The sequence below is a fragment of the Balaenoptera physalus genome (assembly GCF_965194825.1).
Source record: "Balaenoptera physalus genome assembly, chromosome: 13".
NCBI classification, from domain to species: Eukaryota; Metazoa; Chordata; class Mammalia; order Artiodactyla; family Balaenopteridae; genus Balaenoptera; species Balaenoptera physalus.
The window spans coordinates 14,129,173-14,152,739 of record NC_138892.1 but is presented as its reverse complement, the minus strand read 5'-3'; the positions used below and the strand labels follow the sequence as shown (position 1 = coordinate 14,152,739).

Genomic DNA, 23,567 nt, shown 5'->3' with positions numbered 1-23,567 from the left:
GATTGGTGACAGAACCCCACCAGCACTGTGGCAGGTCCTGGCTGGAACAGAATAAAAGTGATTTCCTAGTTACAAGGCTACAATTAGTGGCCACCTGTTCCAGGGATTTTGTTGAGTTACACTTATCCAGGGGAGACTTGCAGTTCTGAATGAATATTTCAGATTGAGTTTCTTGGGAAGCAGACTCTAGGATGGGAGCGAGCACGCAGGAGGTTAACTTAGGGAGAGCTCTTGGAACAGCACCTATGAAAGGGAAGGAACACCAGCAGGGCTGGGCACAGGGAGAAACGGAGCTGCCAGGCGGACTCCAGGGAAGGCTACAGTGGATCCTGCAAGATCCCACATGCATCAGTCGGTCCATGATGTGGGGCGTCCCAGGAAGGGGGCACGGCCCCAGGCAAGGTGGCTCTCTTCGCCTAAGATCATCCTGAAAGGGGGCTGAGAGCTCAGCCCATCTGCAGGCAATGCTCCCAGCAGCTGGAGGAAGAAGCCCTTTATTCCAAAGGGGAATGTGGGAATCCACCGCGCACAACCACTACTCTTATCCGGCAGGACAGACACGATCATCACCTCTGCTGTGATACTGTCCCAGCTTTAGCCCCTTCAGGAGAGGTGGTAACTCTCACTCCCCTTCACTGCTCATCTTACAGCCAGAGCCCACTCCTTACAGCCAGTGACGCCCAGTGGGGATGCAATAAGCGCCTGTTGAATAAATACATCACTGAATACTGAACATCAGCATGAAAACAGGAATAAAATATGGGGTTGGCCAAAAAGTTCGTCTGGGTTTTTCCATAACATCTTACGGAAAAATCCCAAAAGAACTTTTTGGCCAACTCAACCACATAACTATAGAAAAACTGTCCCCAGTGAGTTCAACGTAATCAGAAAAACCCCGCAGATCTGATAGGGGGACTCGAAAAGAGATGCACAGGGAAGCCAACACACACAGGCATTCTGGTCTCAGCTCCGGGTGGAACCTTGCATCCTACCAAGCTTCTGTTCCTTGACTTGTGAAATAAAAAGACAGATCCAAACATTCTGTGAAGAAGAGATCAGAAAGCTGAGACACACTCCATTTCAACAGCTTTGCTAAATGACTAGTAAAACTAGTGCCATTATTGACACGAGTAAGGAAAGTTTTGATCCTGACAAGGAAAAGAGTCCAAGGGTCAGAGTGCTTCCCCCCATGGTGTGCTGAGGACTTTTTTCAATTACCCCAGAGCTGGGAGGCCCTCAGAAGGAAGCAGGCAGAGACTGGAGTGGGTGAGGAGTTTACTCTTCTGTCCGTGAACGGAAACAGAAACCAACTGGAATATCCTCTGATTCACGAAAGTGCTGTGACTTAAAATCACTAAGCAGTAGTTCACCTTCATAGGATAAGGAGCTATAGAAAAGACGCAGGAGGGATTTTAAACACAGAAGCCAGAGTGCAGAAGCCAGAAGAAAAAAAATCTCACCGCCATATTTATCTCTCATGGTATTTGTCTAATACTGAGAATATAAAATTAAAAAATTATGCAGTTTTAAGGAAGACCCCTGGAAGAGGGGTGTTAAATAATAGTCCAAGGTTTGTGCTAACTTCCACTTCTCTCATGCATCCACACCAAAGTTACGTACACCCATCGGGCTCACAATTTCCCACCTTATACTCGCATACACCTTGGGGCAGTGACAAGAGCTACAGAAACCAACTAGATTAGAAGGAACATTTTAAAAAGCCAAACTTATATACTTCTTTAAAACGATAAACCACAACATTAATGAAAGCCATAAGAACATTTGCAAACACTCTATAATCAATGCCCATCACCACCACCTCACAGGCTTTCTCGGCAATCAAAGTATCATTTGACAAAAAGAGAAAACTGATAAATGCCTGTCTCCACACCAGGAAGTCAACTCAATTATCTGCATACAGAATACACACATTTGATATTTGTCTCTTACCAAGCAATTCAGCAACCCTCAACTGGGTTCTTCCTACGAACACAGATCTTACCTCTTCAATTATTAAAGAAACGCAAGCAAATTCCAGTTTCACATGTTTCAAATGGCAGTACTAAAACTGATGCTCAACTCTATTTATAATTCCTTGTCTGTTTCATCAGAAGGACCTCATTAAGAGTTGACCTCACGTTGGGAAAAAAAAAAAAATCACTATCCTTGACATGCTGACACCTTCAAAGATACCAGAAGAAAAAATGAGCCACCATTACCTTTGAACTTGTGGAACACAGCCCAGAGCTCTGCAATATCGGTGGCAAAGGTGATGTCTGTGTCAAGGACGATGACCCTCTCCAGGTTGGCAGGAAGCGTCTTGGTGAGGACGAGCTTCATCAGACCGTAAATCCCAGAGTAATGTTTGTTGGGGATCCAGGAAACTTCAGACTAGACAGGGCAGTGAAGAGAGGGGGCAGGAGAAAGGAAGACAAATCACTGCATTAATTTTTTTTGTATAACCATTATAAGTAGTAGCCTGGTACATAAAAAGCATCGAATAAAAATTTGTTGAGTAAATGAATGAATATTTTCTTAATAAGATTTGTTCATGTAACTTCATGGCATATGAAGTTCTTTTGGAAGAAAATGTATCCGAATCAAGGGGGAAGGAAAGTACTGTTTATGAGATAACTATCACATGCAAACGCTATGTTCAGATTTTTTAAAATAAGATCTTTGTTATTATAGAAATTATATAGGCTCATTGGAGGAAATAAGAATATGCACAAAACAAGAAATAAAGGTTTCAAAAATTGAATCATACTGTATATATTTTTTGCAACCAGTACCTAATTGTTCCTGGGTAGATATATTTCTTTAAGTCATATTCCATTTCTGTGTCATTAAAAATGACTATTCAATGGTACTGTTACGCTTATCTATTTTGTTAAAGCTGTAATGGAGCTGGTCATCATCTTAAGATCTGAGGTCTGAGGACTTCGAGTAATTCCCTCCAGTGGGTTTTATATAACTCTTTTTCATGTAAGCCTTGGCCTTGGGAACTCAGCTCACTTTCCTCTCTCCCCTGAGAATCTGCCTGAACTGAAGCTTGGCAATCATCGGCCCATGCTGCAGGGCCGTGCTATTTAATCAGACCTTTGATTAACTTATTCATCTATTTTGGTTACCATCAAAGCAGGAGAGCTTGGTGGAGACCGAACACCAGCACGTTAGGTTAAGCCGTCTAATTAGATGGCTCCAACTCCTGACTTTATTTTTTACACACACGCAAGGCACTCAGATGCATTACAGAACAGTAGGACTACAGGAATAAATTAATCTCAACATGAGCCCAGGCCTGAATGTCGCCCCAAGTCCCCGACTTAATACATAATCAATTAAGTTAGAGTGTTCAGTTAGAGGTAAAGGAAGCATTTGAATGAGTTTGTATTCAGAAAGAAAATCCCAGAAAGAAAACTAAGGAATCTATAGGGGGAAAGAACGTGTGGTGAGAAGCAGATGCATTTGTCATAAATGGCTCCTTCTCTTAGAAGCAGCATGGAACACGCTCTGCCTCTGTCCAAATCCTGCTCTTCCTCCGAGTTCCAACTTAGAAGGTACCCTCCAGCCGCCCCTCCCCGCTGCCCGAGGCTGGGCGAGGGTTCCCAAAGCAAGCTGTTTCCCTTCTTCCAGCACAGCAAGCCATCGTGCTGTGTCTAATTTTCCATGTCTCCCTCCTGCTCTGGACTGGAACTCCTTGAGGCAGGGACAACGTCTTTTGTATTATGGTAACAACGTAGTCATTTCTCAAAAAATGTCTGATCACGTGCATGACTGCAGAGTTAGCCAGGCCTGGGTTCAAATGCTACCTTTGGCATTTTCCTCAACTAGGAGAAGAGGTATCTGTAATTGCTAGGGTCCGGGTCAGCACAGTACACTGGAAGAGGCACAGCTTGTTGAGCCCCAGAGCCTGGGCTTTAGCACCAGTTCCACTTCCAATAAGCTGTGTGACCTCAGGCAAGTCATGTAACCTCCATGAGCCTCGGTTTTCTCATCTGCAAAATGGGAGCTTAAGACACTCACATCACAATATTGCTGGGAGGATTACAAAGCATCCAGTATCCATAAAGCCCACTTCCCTTCCCCTAGTGAATGTGTGTCAGCACTACCCAGGCTCAGATGATTCAGGATTTGGAGCGTGATAAGTTATGGTACCTTTGACAGTAAAGGGGAAGTAGGGAATAGAGACTGTTTTGACAGGGAAAATAAATCACCCATCTCTTTTTCCTATATTTCTATATAAAAGATTAGTAAATCACAAACTGGGATCTACTGGGAAACGTGAAGCCCCCTCTGGTGGATCTCCAAATTGGACTGCACATCCTTGGTTTTAGGAGGAAAAAAAAAATGGGTGAGAGCGGTCACCCATATAACCTTTCGGGGCACTCTCAGTAGCAATCCACACTGCTACTGATCTCACTTCCACCCTACAATAAACTTCAGTCCAACCAGGGACATGAAGTCTTGGGGTCAACGGGGAGAAGTCCATCCTCAGAGGCAAGGTGCAGAAACCTGGAGGGCATCATGCAGACTGACCCCAGAGAACCCTGTAGAAACACCACCGCCTAGCCAAGCAATATCCTAGAGTGTTCCTCATCACTCAGCACGCGCAAGGGTTCATGTAATTAAAACAATAATAAGAATGAAAGTTAGGTTTATGTTAATGGAAAGATTATTATCCTTGCAATGGCTGTTAATAATTCTAAGCAGCATGTTCTGACATTTAATTAGCAGAAAAATCCAACTGTGCTCAAGAATACCACCTAATGCACTTACATAAAGGAACAAAAGCAATCCCAGGTTTTAAGTGTTTCTGTGTAAAGTAGGGGGTGGTGGATGCTGTCAAGGGGAAATTCACCTTCCCAAAGTGGCCACGTCCTTGGGGGCATGGACCCCAAGGGGAGTTTCTGTGAAGTGCTGCAAGTGATTCTAGGGTTCATGCGATGCTGGGTGGCCCAAAGAAAAGTTACTCAGGAAATCTGACCAGAACAGTGACATGAGGATGGAGGTAAAGGGCTGACAGAAGACACATCCCCAAAGGTGCGTGCTTAAAACCCAGGGCATGAAGGAAAGTGATATCTCAGGGGTGAGGCTGGTTTCTGACCTTTGATAAACAAGGGAAAGCAGGGAAAGAGGCTGGTTTTGTCAGGAAATGATCCCTATTTCTTCTTAAAGGCATTGTTTTTAAGGAGGCATTGGGATGCTCCCGTAATGATCACAACAGAAAATACTATCTAGCATTTGCTGAGTGTTTACTGGGTGTCAGGCATCATGGGAAGAGCTTTCTATGTGCTACCTTATTTACATCCCTTCCAACTAGTCTAAAGGTCAGATATTATTATCTCAGTACCTGAAATTTGGGGGATGAGGACTGAGTCCTTCCCCTTATCTCATATTTCAGTCCCCCAGCCCTAGATATTCTACTCTGAAATGATGCCAGTGTTTCTTTCTTCTTCACCCTTCCCGCAGCCCCGGGCCTATTCAGACGTGCTCTCCGCTCCTGGATTAGTTACTGTAGGGCCATAGCCAAGGCCCTGCCTCAACCCAGCCAAATCTATGTTCGTCAAGAAGCAGTTTTTCAAGGCAAGTAGGTACAAAGACTTTGGAGTTGGATACTCCTGGCTTTGAAGTCTCTCTGGGCCTTAATTTTCTCATCTGAAAAATAGGGATAATAGTAGCATATCCTGCTCCCTTCCTAAGGAGTTGCTCTATTTGTAAGCTGGAAGCTTTCCTCATTATCCTGGAAATATTTATTACTCACAATACATTTCTTATTCCTATCAACATTTTCCTATGGATTACAAATCACCGTGACCCATTTTTTAAAATTAAAAAGGAAAAACCATCCTAGACGCAGAATGTCTGAAAAGTCATTTGCCTTTCATGTCGTTTCTGAGTGGTCGTCTTGGCAACCAACCTGTATGTTCAGAACATAACTGTTGAGAAACGGAGGGTGAGGAGCTCGGATGGGGTGGGGACTCCGGAGAGTGCCACGCGGGGTCATGAACTGGGCATAAGCTTGGGAGTCCGAATGGCCAGATTCCCACTGGTAGGCTCATCTCTCTCATCCTCAAACTCCTCACCCATGAAATAGAGAACATAAATACAGACCCCATGAGTTTTGCAAAAGCATTAAATGAGGCAAGAGAACTAGGGGGCCCGGTTCAGTGTTCGCTATATCATAAGCGCTCAATATTACCTTTTCAATTGGTTAACAGCATGCACTCCAGAGTCTGACTGCCTGGGTTTGAATCCTGGCTCCATCACTCACTGGCTGGGTCACTTTGGGCAAGTAACTAAACCTCAATGTACCTTTGTTTTCTCGTCTGTAAAATGGGCATCCTCACAGAACATACTCTATAGGCTTTTGAGAATTCTGATGCTGTATATAGGTACTGGCTATTATTTTTAATTGTTAATATTGTTACCAATTCTATTTAGAGCGACAGAAAAGATGAGATTCTTACCTACTAGATAAAGTCATCTGCATTTGTATTTACCCTTGCCAGCAAAAAATATGCTCCAGTTTAGCTCAGTTGGAATCATTTAAATCAGCATTTACAGAACACTTAATATGGGTCAGGTACCGAGGAGGGGCTAGGGACCAGCATGCACAATGAACAAAACATGGCTGGTGCTTGACGAGTCTATGGTCTAGTGTATATTCACTATCCTTTACTGCATAACAAGTTACCTCAAGGCACAGCAGCTTAAAACGGCGATACTTATTACCTCGCACAGTTTCTGTGTTAGGAATTTGGGAGCGCATTTGCTGGGTGGCTCTGGCTCAGGATTCCTCATGAGGTTGTAGTCAGGACGTCGGTTGAGCCTACAGACATCTAAATGCTTGGGATCTGCTTCAAGAAGGCTCACTCCTCCACGCCTGGGAGGTGATGCCGGCTGTTAGCAGGAAGCCTCAGTTCTTCGCCACGTGGACCACCCCATAGGGCTGTCTGGGCGCCTTTACAACATGGCAGCTGGCTTCTCCCAGCGTGAGTGATCCAAGAGAGAACAAGAAAGAAGCTAGGATGTCTTTTATGACTTGGCCTCAGAAGTTACATGGTGTCATTTCGGCCATGTCTTACTGATTATACAGCTCAGCCCTGGGCAATGTGGGAAGGGACTAGACAAGAGGGTGAGTACCAGGGGATGGGATTACTGAGGGCTATCTTGGAAAGTGGCTACCACATCTGTGATATTACGATGGTAAGAACCGGACTATGATACCTCCAGGTATATGTACAGCAGTGATCTAGAAGAAGGACAGTCAAGGTGGGGTGGTTGGAAGTGAGGGAGAATAATCAGAGCTGTCTGGAAAAGATGAGCCTTACATTTGATCTTGACAAATCAGGTGAAAATTGAGTTTTTCAAATATTGGGAGAAAAGCAGGATGGGAGAGGTATTAGTATCAGTGAAGGCACAGAGATATAAATAAACAATCGTGTGTGTATGTGTGTGTGTGTGTAAAATAACTACAACCTGATATGTCCAGATAAAGCTTGAAGCTGGAAGTGATGGGAAAGGCTGTGGGGAAGGAGCAAAGGGTGAGACATTAGAGAATACTGTATGAAGTACAGGATATGGAGAATATGTATAAAGAACTCTGGCCAATATCCTAAGGTCAGTGGGAAGCAACAAAAAGGTTTTCATTAGCAAAGACACATAATCTCAACTGTATTTTTGGAATATACTCTAGCAACCCATGGAAGAGAAAGATTAACAGAAGGCAGTTTGATGGGCATCAAAACCTTGGAGGATGCCTACAGAAAATGCAGATTCCCAGGGTCATACCCAGAGGTGAGGATTCATCAGGTCTGGGGTAGGGCCCAGAAATCTGTATTGTTAACCAGATGTCCATGGAATTGCTTTTTTTTATTTTAACTTTTTATTTTATACAGGAGTATAGTTGATTAACAATGCTGTGATAGTTTCAGGTGTACAGCAAAGTGGTTCAGTTATACATTTTCCCATTTAGGTTGTTATATAACATTGAGCAGATTTTCCTTTGCTATACAGTAGGTCCTTGTTGGTTATCCATTTTAGATATAGCAGTGGACTACACACTAAGAAAGAGTAATTTAGGAGATACAGTAGGCACTGTATTTCTCAAGGCCTGTTGGCTGATCATTTATATTGGATCATCAACCAGCTTATTGTTCAGAAACAAGATATGTAATAGCCCTAAACTTAAGAGTCCCACCTGAACTTGACAGGGTTGGATGTATAGGGAGAGAGGATCTTTCTCAAAGACTAACAAAAGAAAGTGTTGGTGGAAGATCGCATTCTTTAGATGACCCTATGCTTCATGGCATGAAGGTTTCCTGACTGTTCTACTTTCTAAACTCAGAAATCCCATTTTGGTAAAAGCAGCTCTAGGTCAGCTCCTGTGAAATTCTGAGTAACCAGTACCAACAGGAGAGCTAAGTTACACATTTCACATCTTCCCACAATGGAGTCTTGGAGGAAAACCTTGTAAGAGCCCTAAGTCGGTCTTTACAGGTAACAGCAATCCTACTAGGCGTCAATGAACATTTATTTAGAAAATAAAACCCCAGCCCAAAGTGAGTTATCTGGCTTTCACCTGAAATGCTCATTATTCAGAAATCTACTGAGCAGCCATCTTCCACAAGCATAATTAATTCGAGAATGATGACAAAGGCACAGTGAATCAAGAGGAATGTGATCACGAATCTATAAACATGTTCCTCCTCATATCAGTGGCCACAAAACCCCTTCCTCTCTCATGCCTGTCAAGAAGCATCCTCTATTTAGCTCTGTGAAGCCCGGGGGGATTGGTCCCTGGAGCATTCATGGATCGTCTGAACCTCGCTGAGTACTTTACGTTATGAAATGGAGCATTTCAAAGCACTGGGAGTTCTGATTTGTGAACTGGACTGTTACAGTGGTTTAATTTCCTGAAATATTGCTGCCTTCTTAACTAATAGATTTTTCAATGCACTGAGGAGAAAATTGCATTAGCTCCTGCGTAGCCTGGACTTAATATTTAGAAGCTGCAATTCTTCTTATTACAGTGTGTGGTATGTATTTATGTATGTCTACTTAGCACAGTGTCTGACACACAGAGGCACTCAATGAATAGTTTTGAAAAACCAAAACAATACATGTAAACAAGCAATGCTTACTGAGAACCATTCCTTGTGAGGGAAATACACTGGTGGAACTGCTTCATTCATTCATTCAAACACCAGATGAATGCTTGGAGGGGAATACAGTACAATTTGGGGAGAGAGAAAAACAATTTCAAAAAGCATTATTACAGCATTCCCATTAGTGGTTTACCTTGATGGGGGCTGGAGGAGGTAGGGTAATGGAATGCGAAGACATCCAGATATCTTTGGTGATACTGTTCTAGTTCTAAGTCAGATGGCATGGTGTTTTATTGGTTTATATCATAACCTCTTTATCTTCAATCTTCAACTGTGTGTATGTGCGTGCGTGTACAAATTGACATCATGAGGAGCCAAGGGGCAAGAATGTGATGGAGAATGAACCCAGGAATAAAGCGGACCCAGCTAAAAGTCACAAATACACACACACACACACACACACACACTCTCAGCATCTGCTAAGAATGGAGGCAATCATTTTTCTAGTAAATGCAAAGAAAAAAAACCACTCTTCTCCTCTTACCATAAACTACTTTTTAGCATTCATTCTTCTTTTTTTTCTTTTTTGATATTCAATTTTTGAGCTTTAATGGACATTAAACATGACATAAACTAAGGATTTAGGTATAAAATACCTATTTTTGCCAGACAAAGATGTCACAAAGAAAGAAAACTACAGGCCAATATCACTGATGAACACAGATGCAAAAATCCTCAACAAAATACCAGCAAACAGAATCCAACAGCACATTAAAAGAATCATACACCATGATCAAGTGGGGTTTATTCCAGGAATGCAAGGATTCTTCAATATACGCAAATCAATCAACGTGATACACCATATTAACAAATTGAAGGAGAAAAACCATATAATCATCTCAATAGATGCAGAGAAAGCTTTCGACAAAATTTAACACCCATTTATGATAAAAGCCCTGCAGAAAATAGGCATAGAGGGAACTTTCTTCAACATAATAAAGGCCATATATGCAAACCCACAGCCAACATTGTCCTCAATGGTGAAAAACTGAAACCACTTCCACTAAGATCAGGAACAAGACAAGGTTGCCCACTCTCACCACTATTATTCAACATAGTTTTGGAAGTGTTAGCCACAGCAATCAGAGAAGAAAAAGAAATAAAAGGAATCCAAATCGGAAAAGAAGAAGTAAAGCTGTCACTGTTTGCAGATGACATGATACTATACATAGAGAATCCTAAAGATGCTACCAGAAAACTACTAGAGCTAATCAATGAATTCGGTAAAGTAGCAGGATACAAAATTAATGCACAGAAATCTCATGCATTCCTATACACTAATGAGGAAAAATCTGAAAGTGAAATTAAGAAAACACTCCCGTTTACCACTGCAACAAAAAGAATAAAATATCTAGGAATAAACCTACCTAAGGAGACAAAAGACCTGTATGCAGAAAATTATAAGACACTGATGAAAGAAATTAAAGATGATACAAATAGATGGAGACATATACCATGTTCTTGGATTGGAAGAAACAACATTGTGAAAATGACTCTACTACCCAAAGCAATCTACAGATTCAATGTAATCCCTATCAAACTACCACTGGCATTTTTCACAGAATTAGAACAAAAAATTTCACAATTTGTATGGAAACACAAAAGTCCCCAAATAGCCAAAGCAATCTTGAGAACGAAAAATGGAGCTGGAGGAATTAGGCTCCCTGACTTCAGACTATATTACAAAGCTACAGTAATCAAGACAGTTTGGTACTGGCACAAAAACAGAAATATAGATCAATGGAACAGGATAGAAAGCCCAGAGATAAACCCACACACATATACTCACCTTATCTTTGATAAAGGAGGCAAGCATATACAGTGGAGAAAAGACAGCCTCTTCAATAAGTGGTGCTGGGAAAACTGTACAGGTACATGAAAAGTATAAAATTAGGGGCTTCCCTGGTGGCGCAGCGGTTGAGAGTCTGCCTGCCAATGCAGGGGACACGGGTTCGAGCCCTGGTCTGGGAAGATCCCACATGCCGCGGAGCAACTGGGCCCGTGAGCAACGACTACTGAGCCTGCGCGTCTGGAGCCCGTGCTCTGCAACAAGAGAGGCCGCGATAGTGAGAGGCCCGCGCACCACGATGAAGAGCGGCCCCCGCTCGCCGGAAGTGGAGAAAGCCCTCACACAGAAACGAAGACCCAACACACCCAAAAATAAATAAATAAATAAATTTATATTAAAAAAAAAGTATAAAATTAGAACACTCCCTAACACCATACAGAAAAATAAACTCAAAATGGATTAAAGACCTAAATGTAAGGCCAGACACTATCAAACTCTTAGAGGAAAACATAGGCAGAACATTCTATGACATAAATGACAGCAAGATCCTTTTTGACCCAGCTCCTAGAGAAACGGAAATAAAAACAAAAATAAACAAATGGGACCTAATGAAACTTAAAAGCTTTTGCACAGCAAAGGAAACCATAAACAAGACTAAAAGACAACCCTCAGAATGGGAGAAAATATTTGCAAATGAAGCAACTGACAAAGGATTAATCTCCAAGATTTACAAGCAGCTCATGCAGCTCAATAACAACAACAAAAAAATCCCAATCCAAAAAAGGGCAGAAGACCTAAAAAGACATTTCTCCAAAGAAGATATACAGATTGCCAACAAACGCATGAAAGAATGCTCAACATCATTAATCATTAGAGAAATGCAAATCAAAACTACAATGAGATATCATCTCACACTGGTCAGAATGGCCATCATCAAAAAATCTAGAAACAATAAATGCTGGAGAGGGTGTGGAGAAAAGGGAACACTCTTGCACTGTTGGTGGGAATGTAAATTGATACAGCCACTATGGAGAACAGCATGGAGGTTCCTTAAAAAACTAAAAATAGAACTACCATACAACCCAGCAATCCCACTACTGGGCATATACCCATGAATTATGAACCATAATTCAAAAAGAGTCATGTACCAAAATGTTCATTGCAGCTCTATTTACAATAGCCAGGACATGGAAGCAACCTAAGTGTCCATCATCGGATGAATGGATAAAGAAGATGTGGCACATATATACAATGGAATATTACTCATCCATAAAAAGAAACGAAATGGAGGTATTTGTAGTGAGGTGGATGGACGTAGAGACTGTCATACAGAGTGAAATAAGTCAGAAAGAGAAAAACAAATACAGTATGCTAACACATATATATGGAATCTAAGGAAAAAAAAAAAGGTCATGAAGAACCTAAGTGGCAAGATGGGAATAAAGACACAGACCTACTAGAGAATGGACTTGAGGATATGGGGAGGGGGAAGGGTAAGCTGTGACAAAGAGAGAGAGTGGCATGGACATATATACACTACCAAATGTAAAATAGATAGCTAGTGGGAAGCAGCCACATAGCACAGGGAGATCAGCTCGGTGCTTTGTGACCACCGAGAGGGGTGGGATAGGGAGGGTGGGAGGGAGGGAGGTGCAAGAGGGAAGAGATATGGGAACATATGTATATGTATAACTGATTCACTTTGTTATAAAGCAGAAACTAACACACCATTGTAAAGCAATTATACTTCAATAAAGATGTTAAAAAATAAATAAATAAATAAAATACCTATTTTTGGAGGTGCCTTTTAAGATTCTGAAAGGAAGTTCAAGATACCATTTATGTTTCCTTTCACTGTTGTTCTGTTTATCTATTTCTACATTACCACCATTTTATATTGATTCTTTTTTTTAAATTTAATTTTATTTATTTTTTTATACAGCAGGTTCTTATTAGTCATCCATTTTACACAGATCAGTGTATACATGTCAATCCCAGTCGCCCAATTTATCACACCACCATCCCCACCCCCCACCGCTTTCCCCCCTGGTGTCCATACGTTTGTTCTCTACATCTGTGTCTCAGTTTCTGCCCTGCAAACAGGTTCATCTGTGCCACTTTTCTAGGTTCCACATATATGTGTTAATATACGATATTTGCTTTTCTCTTTCTGACTTACTTCACTCTGTATGACAGTCTCTAGATCCATCCACGTCTCTACAAATGACCCAATTTTGTTCATTTTTATGGCTGAGTAATATTCTATCGTATATACGTACCACATCTTCTTTATTCATTCGTCTGTTGATAGGCATGTAGGTTGCTTCCATGACCTGGCTATTGTAAATACTGCTGCAGTGAATATTGCGGGGCATATGTCTTTTTGAATTATGGTTTTCTCTGGGTATATGCTCAGTAGTGGGATTGCTGGATCATATGATAATTCTATTTTTACTTTTTTAAGGAACCTCCATACTGTTCTCCATAGTGGCTGTATCAATTTACATTCCCACCAACAGTGCAAGAGGGTTCCCTTTTCTCCACACCCTCTCCAGCATTTGTTATTTGTAGATTTTCTGATGATATCCATTCTAACTGGTGTGAGGTGATACCTCATTGTAGTTTTGATTTGCATTTCTCTAATAATTAGTGATACGGAGCAGCTTTTCATGTGCTTCTTGGCCATCTGTATGTCTTCTCTGGAGAAATGTCCATTTAGGTCTTCTGCCCATTTTTCGATTGGGTTGTTTGTTTCCTTAATATTGAGCTGCATGAGCTGTTTATATATTTTGGAGATTAATCCTTTGTCCATTGATTCATTTGCAAATATTTTCTCCCATTCTGAGGGTTGTCTTTTCATCTTGTTTATGGTTTCCTTTGCTGTGCAAAAGCTTTGAAGTTTCTTTAGGTCCCATTTGTTTATTTTTGCTTTTATTTCCATTACTCTAGGAGGTGGATCAAAAAACATCTTGCTGTGATTTATATCAGAGTGTTCTTCCTATATTTTCCTCTAAGAGTTTTATAGTGTCTGGTCTTACATTTAGGTCTCGAATGCATTTTCAGTTTATTTTTGTGTATGGTGTTAGGGAGTTTTCTGATTTCATTCTTTTTCATGTAGCTGTCCAGTTTTCCCAGCACCACTTACTGAAGGGACTGTCTTTTCTCCATTGTATATCCTTGCCTCCTTTGTCATAGATTAGTTGACCATAGGTGAGTGGGTTTATTTCTGGGCTTTCTATCTTATTCCATTGATCTATGTTTCTGTTTTTGTGCCAGTACCATATTGTCTTGATTACTGTAGCTTTGTAGTATAGTCTGAAGTCAGGGAATCTGATTCCTCCAGCTCTGTTTTTTTCCCTCAAGACTGCTTTGGCTATTCGGGGTCTTTTGTGTCTCCATACAAATTTTAAGATGATTTGTTCTATTTCCATAAAAAATGCCATTGGTAATTTGATAGGGATCGCATTGAATCTGTAGATTGCTTTGGGTAGTATAGTCATTTTCACAATGTTGATTTTCCCAATCCAAGAACATGGTGTATCTCTCCATCTGTTGGTATCATCTTTAATTTCTGTCGTCAATGTCTTATAGTTTTCTGCATACAGGTCTTTTGTCTCCCTAGGTAGGTTTATTCCTAGGTATTTTATTCTCTTTGTTGTAATGGTAAATGGGAGTGTTTCCTTAATTTCTCTTTCAGATTTTTCATCATTAGTGTATAGGAATGCAAGAGATTTCTGTGCATTAATTTTGTAAACTACAACTTTACCAAATTCACTGATTAGCTCTAGTAGTTCTCTGGTGGCATCCTTAGGATTCTCTATGTATAGTATCATGTCATCTGCAAACAGTGACAGTTTTACTTCTTCTTTTCCAATCTGTATTCCTTTTATTTCTTTTTCTTCTCTGACTGCCGTGGCTAGGACTTCCAAAACTATGTTGAATAATAGTAGTGAGAGTGGACATCCTTGTCTTGTTCCTGGTCTTAGAGGAAATGCTTTCAGTTTTTCACCATTGAGAATGATGTTTGCTGTGGGTTTGTCGTATATGGCCTTTATTACGTTGAGGTAGGTTCCCTCTATGCCCACTTTCTGGAGAGTTTTTAACATAAATGGGTGTTGAAATTTGTCAAAAGCTTTTTCTGCATCTATTGAGATGATCATATGGTTTTTATTCTTCAATTTGTTAATATGGTGTATCACATTGATTGATTTGCGTATATTGAAGAATCCTTGCATCCCTGGGATAAAGCCCACTTGATCATTGTGTATGATCCTTTTAATGTGTTGTTGGATTCTGTTTGCTAGTATTTTGTTGAGGATTTTTGCATCTATATTCACCAGTGATATTGGTCTGTAATTTTCTTTTTTTGTAGTATCTTTGTCTGGTTTTGGTATCAGCGTGATGGTGGCCTCATAGAATGAGTTTGGGAGTGTTCCTTCCTCTGCAATTTTTTGGAAAAGTTTGAGAAGGATGGGTGTTAGCTCTTCTCTAAATGTTTGACAGAATTCACCTGTGAAGCCATCTGGTCCTGGACTTTTGTTTGTTGGAAGATTTTTAATCCCAGTTTCAATTTCATTACTTGTGATTGGTCTGTTCACATTTTCTATTTCTTCCTGGTTCAGTCTTGGAAGGTTATACCTTCCTAAGAATTTCTCCATTTCTCCCAGGTTGTCCATTTTATTGGCATAGAGTTGCTTGTAGTAGTCTCTTAGGATGCTTTGTATTTCTACGGTGTCTATTGTAACTTCTCCTTTTTCATTTCTAATTTTATTGATTTGAGTCCTCTCCCTCTTTTTCTTGATGAGCCTGGCTAATGGTTTATCAATTTTGTTTATCTTCGCAAAGAACCAGCTTTTAGTTTTATTGATCTTTGCTATTGATTTCTTTGTTTCTATTTCATTTATTTCTGCTCTGAGTTTTATGACTTCTTTCCTTCTGTTAACTTTGGGTTTTGTTTGTTCTTCTTTCTCTAGTTCCTTTAGGTGTAAGGTTAGATTGTTTACTTGAGATTTTTCTTGTTTCTTGAGGTAGGCTTGTATAGCTGTAAACTTCCCTCTTAGAACTGCTTTTGCTGCATCCCATAGGTTTTGGATCATCGTGTTTTCATTGTCATTTGTCTCTAGGTGTTTTTTGATTTCCTCTTTGATTTCTTCAGTGATCCCCTGGTTATTTAGTAACGTATTGTTTAGTTTCCATGTGTTTCTGTTTTTTACGTTATTTTCCCTGTAACTGATTTCTAATCTCATAGCGTTGTGGTCAGAAAAGATGCTTGATATGATTTCAATATTCTTAAATTTACTGAGGCTTGATTTGTGACCCGAGATGTGATCTATCCTGGAGAATGTTCTGTGCGCACTTGAGAAGAAAGTGTAATCTGCTGTTTTTGGATGGAATGTCCCATAAATATCAAGTAAATCTATCTGGTCTACTGTGTCATTTAAAGCTTGTGTTTCCTTATTAATTTTCTGTTTGGATGATCTGTCCATTGGTGTAAGTGAGGTGCTGAAGTTCCCCACCATTACTGTGTTACTGTCGATTTCCTCTTTTATAGCTGTTAGCAGTTGCCTTATGTATTGAGGTGCTCCTATGTTGGCTGCATATCTTCTTCTTGGATTGATCCCTTGATCATTATGTAGTGCCCTTCCTTGTCTCTTGTAACATTCTTTATTTTAAAATCTGTTTTATCTGCTATGAGTATTGCTACTCCAGCTTTCTTTTGATTTCCATTTGCATGGAATATCTTTTTTCCATCGCTTCACTTTCAGTCTGTATGTGTCCCTGGGTCTGAAGTGCGTCTCTTGTAGACAGCATATATAAGGGTCTTTTTTTTGTATCCCTTCAGCGAGCCTGTGTCTTTTGGTTGGATCATTTAATCCATTCACGTTTAAGGTAATTATCGATATGTATGTTCCTATTACCATTTTCTTAATTGTTTTGGGTTTGTTTTTGTAGGTCCTTTTCTTCTCTTGTGTTTCCCACTTAGAGAACTTCCTTTAGCATTTGTTGTAAAGCTGGTTTGGTGGTGCTGAATTCTCTTAGCTTTTGCTTGTTTGTAAAGCTTTTGATTTCTCCATTGAATCTGAATGAGATCCTTGCCAGTTAGAGTAATCTTGGTTGTAGGTTCTTCCCTTTCATCACTTTAAGTATATCATGCCACTGCTCTGTAGCTTGTAGAGTTTCTGCTGAGAAATCAGCTGTTAACTTTATGGGAGTTCCCTTGTATGTTATTTGTCATTTTTCCCTTGCTGCTTTCAATAATTTTTCTTTGTCTTTAATTTTTGCCGCTTTGATTACTATGTGTCTTGGCGTGTTTCTTCCTGGGTTTATGCTGTATGGGATTCTCTGAGCTTCCTGGACTTGGGTAGCTATTTCCTTTCCCATGTTAGGGAAGTTTTCGACTATGATCTCTTCAAATATTTTCTCGGGTTCTTTCTCTCTCTCTTCTCCTTCTGGGACCCCTATAATGCGAATGTTGTTGCATTTAATGTTGTCCCAGAGGTCTCTTAGGCTGTTTTCATTTCTTTTCATTCTTTTTTTTTATTCTGTTCCGTGGCAGTGAATTCCACCATTCTGTCTTCCAGGTCACTTATCTGTTCTTCTGCTTCAGTTATTCTGCTATTGATTCCTTCTAGTCTAGTTTTCATTTCAGTTACTGTATTGTTCATCTCTGTTTGTTTTTTCTTTAATGTTTCTAGATATTTGTTAATCATTTCTTGCATCTTCTTGATCTTTGCCTCCATTCTTTATCCGAGGTCCTGGCTCATCTTCACTATCATTATTCTGAATTCTTTTTCTGGAAGGTTGCCTATCTCCACTTCATTTGGTTGTTTTTCTAGGGTTTTATCTTGTTCCTTCATCTGGTACATAGCCCTCTGCCTTTTCATGTTGTCTATCTTTCTGTGAATGTGGTTTTTGTTCCACAGGCTGCAGGATTGTAGTTCTTCTTGTTTCTCCTGTCTGCCCTCTCAGCATTCATTCTTAAAAAATGCAAAATTGTTGCTTCTTGCAACAAAAGCAAAAATTGCTTCTTGGGGGGAAAACAAAAAATCTTGGATATTACTGTGATTTGTTATTAAAATGTAATGGGGGGAGTACAATTTAAAAATATCTAAAAAGGCTACTGGGGGTGGGTAATAATAAAGTTTTCAAAAGGTTGAAAAACTTCACTCTATAGGATTATATGACACCAAATAAGCCACAAAACACAGAAGAAGTGTGCAAAAATAGATAAATAACCCCAAACCTGAGTCCAGACATTTGCATCTGCTGAGTACAGCAGTTCTTCCTGCCTTCCTGCATTTAATCAGAAGGCAGTTTAATCATAAAACATGACAGTGATCTGTTCTGAAGTTCATCTGGAGATTTGAGGACACTTTACCCATTCTCACCCTCTTACCCTCCCCATTCCTCCTCCTCCACTCTCACCACCTCCTTCACAGGGAACCATCTAAAGGACAGCCTCAGAGGCTGCAATTAATGCGGCCCCATGCTGCTCTGCATTAATGAAGGGCTTTTTGCTTTCAGAGGGCTCTATGATCCTTTGGAGGTGAAGCCTTTGCCGGTGACACTCTCTGTTCCCAGCTCCAGGGATCCACCCTACAGGTCAACTTTACTCAAAATGCAGGGGAGGGCCAACGACAAGCAGGGAAGGAGGGTTAAGGAGGATGAACCAGAGGTGCCACTTAATTAATTTCTGGTTGGTTTAAAAGTTATTTTCTTTTAATGAAACATGGAAGGCAAAACTCTCCTGGTGTAGCAAAAAGATCCAAAAGTAAACCTTGTCAATGACAATCAGAATTTCTCTCAGCTCACAGCCAAAAATGAGCCTCTTCACTGGTCACCCCTGAAAAGATGATGCCTTTACTCAATTCTTGTAATGCATCTAGGAAATATTAAGTAAAGGTTTTATTATAATTTCAAATATTTTAGCCTTGACCTTGAAAGTCTTGTTTCAAGATGACTTAAGACTGTAGTTATATTGGCATTCACCACCCCCCACATAACAGGCCCTTACTACTTATATGAAGGGTTGTCAAGGAAACCAGGTGTTGAGGATATAGCTGCCGAACTTGTCTAGATTTAGAACTGATCATACGTGAGAATGCAGAAGGGAAAAGAATGTCACCCTTAGAAAGTACTATAGACAATGGTGCGTGCTACAAGATAATTCTATTTAAGCCTTTACTTCCACTTGGGGATTTGGCTACTGATCAAAGGAATTCCTATTGCTTTAAATCCCCCTTCAAAAAAAAAATCACCTAATTCTGAAAAAGACTCATTTATCTAAACATTCCTTGTGTGTGCAAACTCTGTACTAGATGTTAAGGAAAAAAATAATAAATGTGGAACGTTCCTATTTCCTAGGAGATCACAGTTAAAAGGAAAAGAATATTATTATATTTATGACAATGACAATAATACCACATTTGTTGATTACTCACTTTGTAGTAGACACTATAAGCAACTTACAAATATTATCTTTTAAGTCACACAATATCCCTAATAAAGTAGACATCAAGGAAGTCACACAATCTTAAAGAATTACAGGAGCTGGAACTGAAAATCTGATTTGCCTCGTTCCAAAAATCTTAATCATTTTGGAAACTGACTCAAATAAGATATTCAAAAGAAAAATAAGATATTCAAATGATCATTAGGCAGTGAAAGCTATAGATAAAGTCTTACTAGGAAGCTTGGGATGGAGCCCTAATTGCACCTGGAAATGGGAAGTAAAATCAGCAAAGGGGAAGGTGACTCCTATATCGAGCTCATATTTGCAGCACAAATGAACACTGCAACAGAGTGACAGTCAATGCAACTCATATGAGGAGTCACCAACCTTCTCAGCACAAATGTTTCTCCAACACCTGCAGGATGGCAAGTGGCCAGTAACATTCTACTAAGAAAACTGTTAATAACACCCAAATAAAAAAAAGCAGAGAGAGAAGCCTGAAAAATAAGTCTAGATCCAGAAAGACCGTTAGAATGGATTCTGTTTTTTTAATTGAAGTATAGTTGATTTACAATGTTGTGTTAGTTTCAGGTGTACAGCACAGTGATTCAGTTACACATACATATATATTCTTTTTCAGATTCTTTTCCCTTATGGTTATTACAAAATGTTGAATAGAGTTCCCTGTGCTATACAGTAGATCCTTGTTGTTTATCTATTTTATATATAGTAGTGTGTATCTGTTAATCCTTAGCACCTCAAGAGGGTGCCAGAGAAAAATCTCGGCCTCTGATGCTTGGCCTTTTTTACATGAGCAATGCTATCTATCAAGGGCCCAGAGCAAAGGTCAACTGGAGTCTGGGTGTCCTTCTCCAGAACGCTGATGAAGACCGACTGGAGCAGTGGTCCAGATTAGAATCACCTGGGCCCACTCCCAGGCCTGCCCAGAAAAACTAATTTGGGATATCTAGTGGTGGGGCCTGGCATCGCTGCTTGTTTTGGATTGATAAAGATCGCATAGGAGTGATGCTAATATACAATTAAGGGGAGAGGCTGGCACTGTTTTTCGGGTATTGTTTTGCATTACAAAAGCTACCAAGTGATTCCTTTGTGCAATCAAGCCTGAGGTACCCAACAACTGGGGAAATGAACCAACCAATCAATGCTAACTCCTGGCTGGGACCACCAACACCCAGATTAACGGCCCAGCTCTGTAACTTGCACAGATACCATCAAGTCCCTATCGATAGATGTTTTTTGTTTTTAATTCCCTGGTGTGGGAATACTTAAGCATTCTTGATCTGGAAACAACCTGGAATAATGCAATGAGCACTGGACTGAGAGTTGGAAAATCCAAGTTGGAGTCTGGTCCGTCCCCTGCTCTCTCAGATTCGGCGTCTGAAAAATGGAGACAAAGCCACTTACGTTCGTTCCGGGAGGCTGAAAATGGGATGATGTATGTGGAAGCAGCTAGCAGAGTGCCTGACAGAATCTGCACTCGCGAGCTGCTAGTTAATTCTGAATCTAGAATAAGGAATATTTCATTACCAGACAAGCAGAATAAAGGTCTGATCACAGTAAGGGAGCTCGGAACGCTAATGCCTTACCACAACTGCCACCGCCCGTGATCTCCCCTCGCTTCTTCATAATGGCTGGTTTTGGAGGGTACGGTTTATGTATTATGTATATGTAATGTAAAGGCAACAAGCACACTCTGGGACACAATGTATGTTAAGTAATAACACCATATTAATAACAATAGGGGATGAGAAAGGGGAGTTTCAGCAATGCTATTATGCCTGTGAATAAGATGTTGATCACCACTTGCTATTTTCTCTTCAAACATCTTATTTAGCCAGTAGTGAGCAGATTTAAAACCCACTGGGGTTCTTGAATTCAGCCTGGCTGAGTGGTTAAATCCAATGAAAATATCCTAGTTAGATAAGTTTTTAGCCAAGGGAGTTGAGTATATAAAAGGATATTTAACAGGTCAGTTTCTAAAGATGTCCATCTTTCAAAAATGATAATAGGAATGATGACAGTAATAATAATCATGGATGCAGGGCATTTGCTAGTTTACAATGCAGCTTCACATCTTTTATTTCATTTGATTCTTGAAAACATTCCGTGAATTAAGCAAGGAAGGAATTCATATCTCCATTTTACATACAGGAAACTATAAAACTTCGAAACATCATTGTTCCAAGTCGCACAGCTAGTAAATGGTAGGGTTGAAACTCACCTCTCCCGACCTTCAGGAAAATCACTTTTCTGAAGCCCAGGGCCTTCTGACGCCCCCATGGAATGCTGTGACTCGATCACGGAAGGCAGACAGAATTTATAGACTGTGAAGTCCCGTCTACTGTTCTTAAGCAAGAAAACTCACACATTAACACCTATATGCACCTTTTGCCAAAATCGAGTTAGTGACATGGTGCAACATGGGGTGAAAATTTTAAATGTTTACAAGTTTCCTACTCCAAGTTATCCTTGTTTAGAAATAATTCTGGCTTGCTTTCCGTGTTTCAGTTAGGGACCAAACAGGATCTGGCCCCTTGGTGTCCCAAGTGAGGTCAGAGAGTTATGAATGGATATCACCGTGGGGCCCACAGGTCAGGTGTCCAGTAAGGAACGTCTGGATGTTGCTTACGTTTCACGTGACTGGGAATAACACGACATAAATCCGTTTGGCTGGTCTCTGACTTAGTGACTTGAATTTTCCATCTCACTGCCTTCCAGAGCATCACAGGTCAGTCAGGGCTTGTCTAAACAGTGGAGTCACCCTTAATTTTTTCAGATTCTAATGCAGTGGTTCTCAACCAGGGGCGAATTTCCCCCCTAAAGGGTGTTTGGTAATGCTTGGAGACATTTTTGGTTGTCACACCACGAGGGGAAGGGTGCTACTGGCATCTAGTGGGTAGATGCCAGGGATGACGTCACACATCATCAGACAGGAAGACCCCACAATGAAGAGTCATCTGGCCCAGAACATCAACAGCTGAGGCGCCTTGCCTGGAAGCTTTAGCGAAGACTCAGAAAACTGTGTGTGGATGAACAGCACGATCTTGATTTGATCCTGGTACAAGAGTACACGTTTTGTTTAGTTTTGACCTACTGGAAAGTTCTGCATTATCCAGAGTTAAGGAACTGCCTCTGAAGAAAGAGGTGAGGGTTTAAAGTCGTCAGCATCCTGACTTACAGGAAGAAAAAATGACAACTCCATAAGTAAGAAGGAGAATTAAATGAGGCTTACAAATGAAAGAATGCAAAGATGAGACAAGCAAGACTGTCCAGGAGTGGATTCAAGGAAAAGTCTCTCTTGGCTTGGCAGCAATGAACTCTCCGGGCCCACGGATGCCCTACTCCCAGGCAAGAGGGATTCCACTTTTCCACCAGGCTCAGTGCCTCGTCAGCCAACCAGGTGAGCCTCATCCTAAACTCAACTTCACACTGAACCAAGGACTCTAAGCTCCAGGTGCCGGGCACCTGCTGTTGATTAGCAATCTTCTAAATGCTTGCACCGAAGTTCAGGCTCCCCTGTACCGGAGCCCCAGATGTTAATGTCACTAGGTCAAGAGCACACTCATGCTGGCCCTACCCGAAAGGGGGTGAGTAGATTCCTTCTGCTGGATCAGAGCCGCAGGATGTCCATAGCTGGATGGACCTAGCTGTCCCCTAAACAGTGCTCACCTTGTAGCAGGACCCCTAGAGAAAGGCACGCTTGTGCATCAGCTAATCCTGCACTAGGCAATTATGTAGGGGGCGGGGGAAGTCACATTAAGCATGAGAACGTCTTTATTCTGGACAGCTCCCAGTCCCATATAGTAAACTCCGAACCTACCACCTCTAAGTGGAAGTCTAGATGACAGACAGAACTCTTGCGTTTCCCACTAAAGCCTATTGCTTCCTCAGTTTCCCCCAACTTAGACAATACCACCACACACCCACCAGCTTGTTCCAGAATTCTAGGAGTTGAACTTGATCCCTCTCTCCCTCTACTGCTATATCCAACGGGTCCAAATCCTGTCAAGTCTGCTGTTAAAACCCATCTGCCTTTCAAGGCAGTCACCTGGAGGGGATGAAGGCAGTCTACGGAGGCAGCTTTTAACAAAAATACTTCTGTGCTTTCTTTTGGGGGAACTGCCATGGCACACAA

The 23,567-nt window shown here is 40.9% G+C and overlaps 1 protein-coding gene and 1 long non-coding RNA gene across 5 annotated transcripts in view; one reads left to right on the top strand and one right to left on the bottom strand.

Moving 5' to 3' along the window:
- The window catches only part of LARGE1 (LARGE xylosyl- and glucuronyltransferase 1), a 603,451-nt gene that overhangs the window by 241,826 nt on the left and 338,058 nt on the right, over window positions 1-23,567 (bottom strand). For all 4 annotated transcript variants that reach the window (XM_082420995.1, XM_082420992.1, XM_082420994.1 and 1 more), the window contains exon 6: window positions 2,220-2,391. In XM_082420995.1, the coding sequence (XP_082277121.1) occupies window positions 2,220-2,391 (172 nt within the window). The remainder of the gene's footprint in view (window positions 1-2,219; window positions 2,392-23,567) is intronic.
- LOC309641222 overlaps window positions 1-23,567 on the top strand; it is a 551,394-nt gene that overhangs the window by 310,306 nt on the left and 217,521 nt on the right. The window lies entirely within an intron of this gene.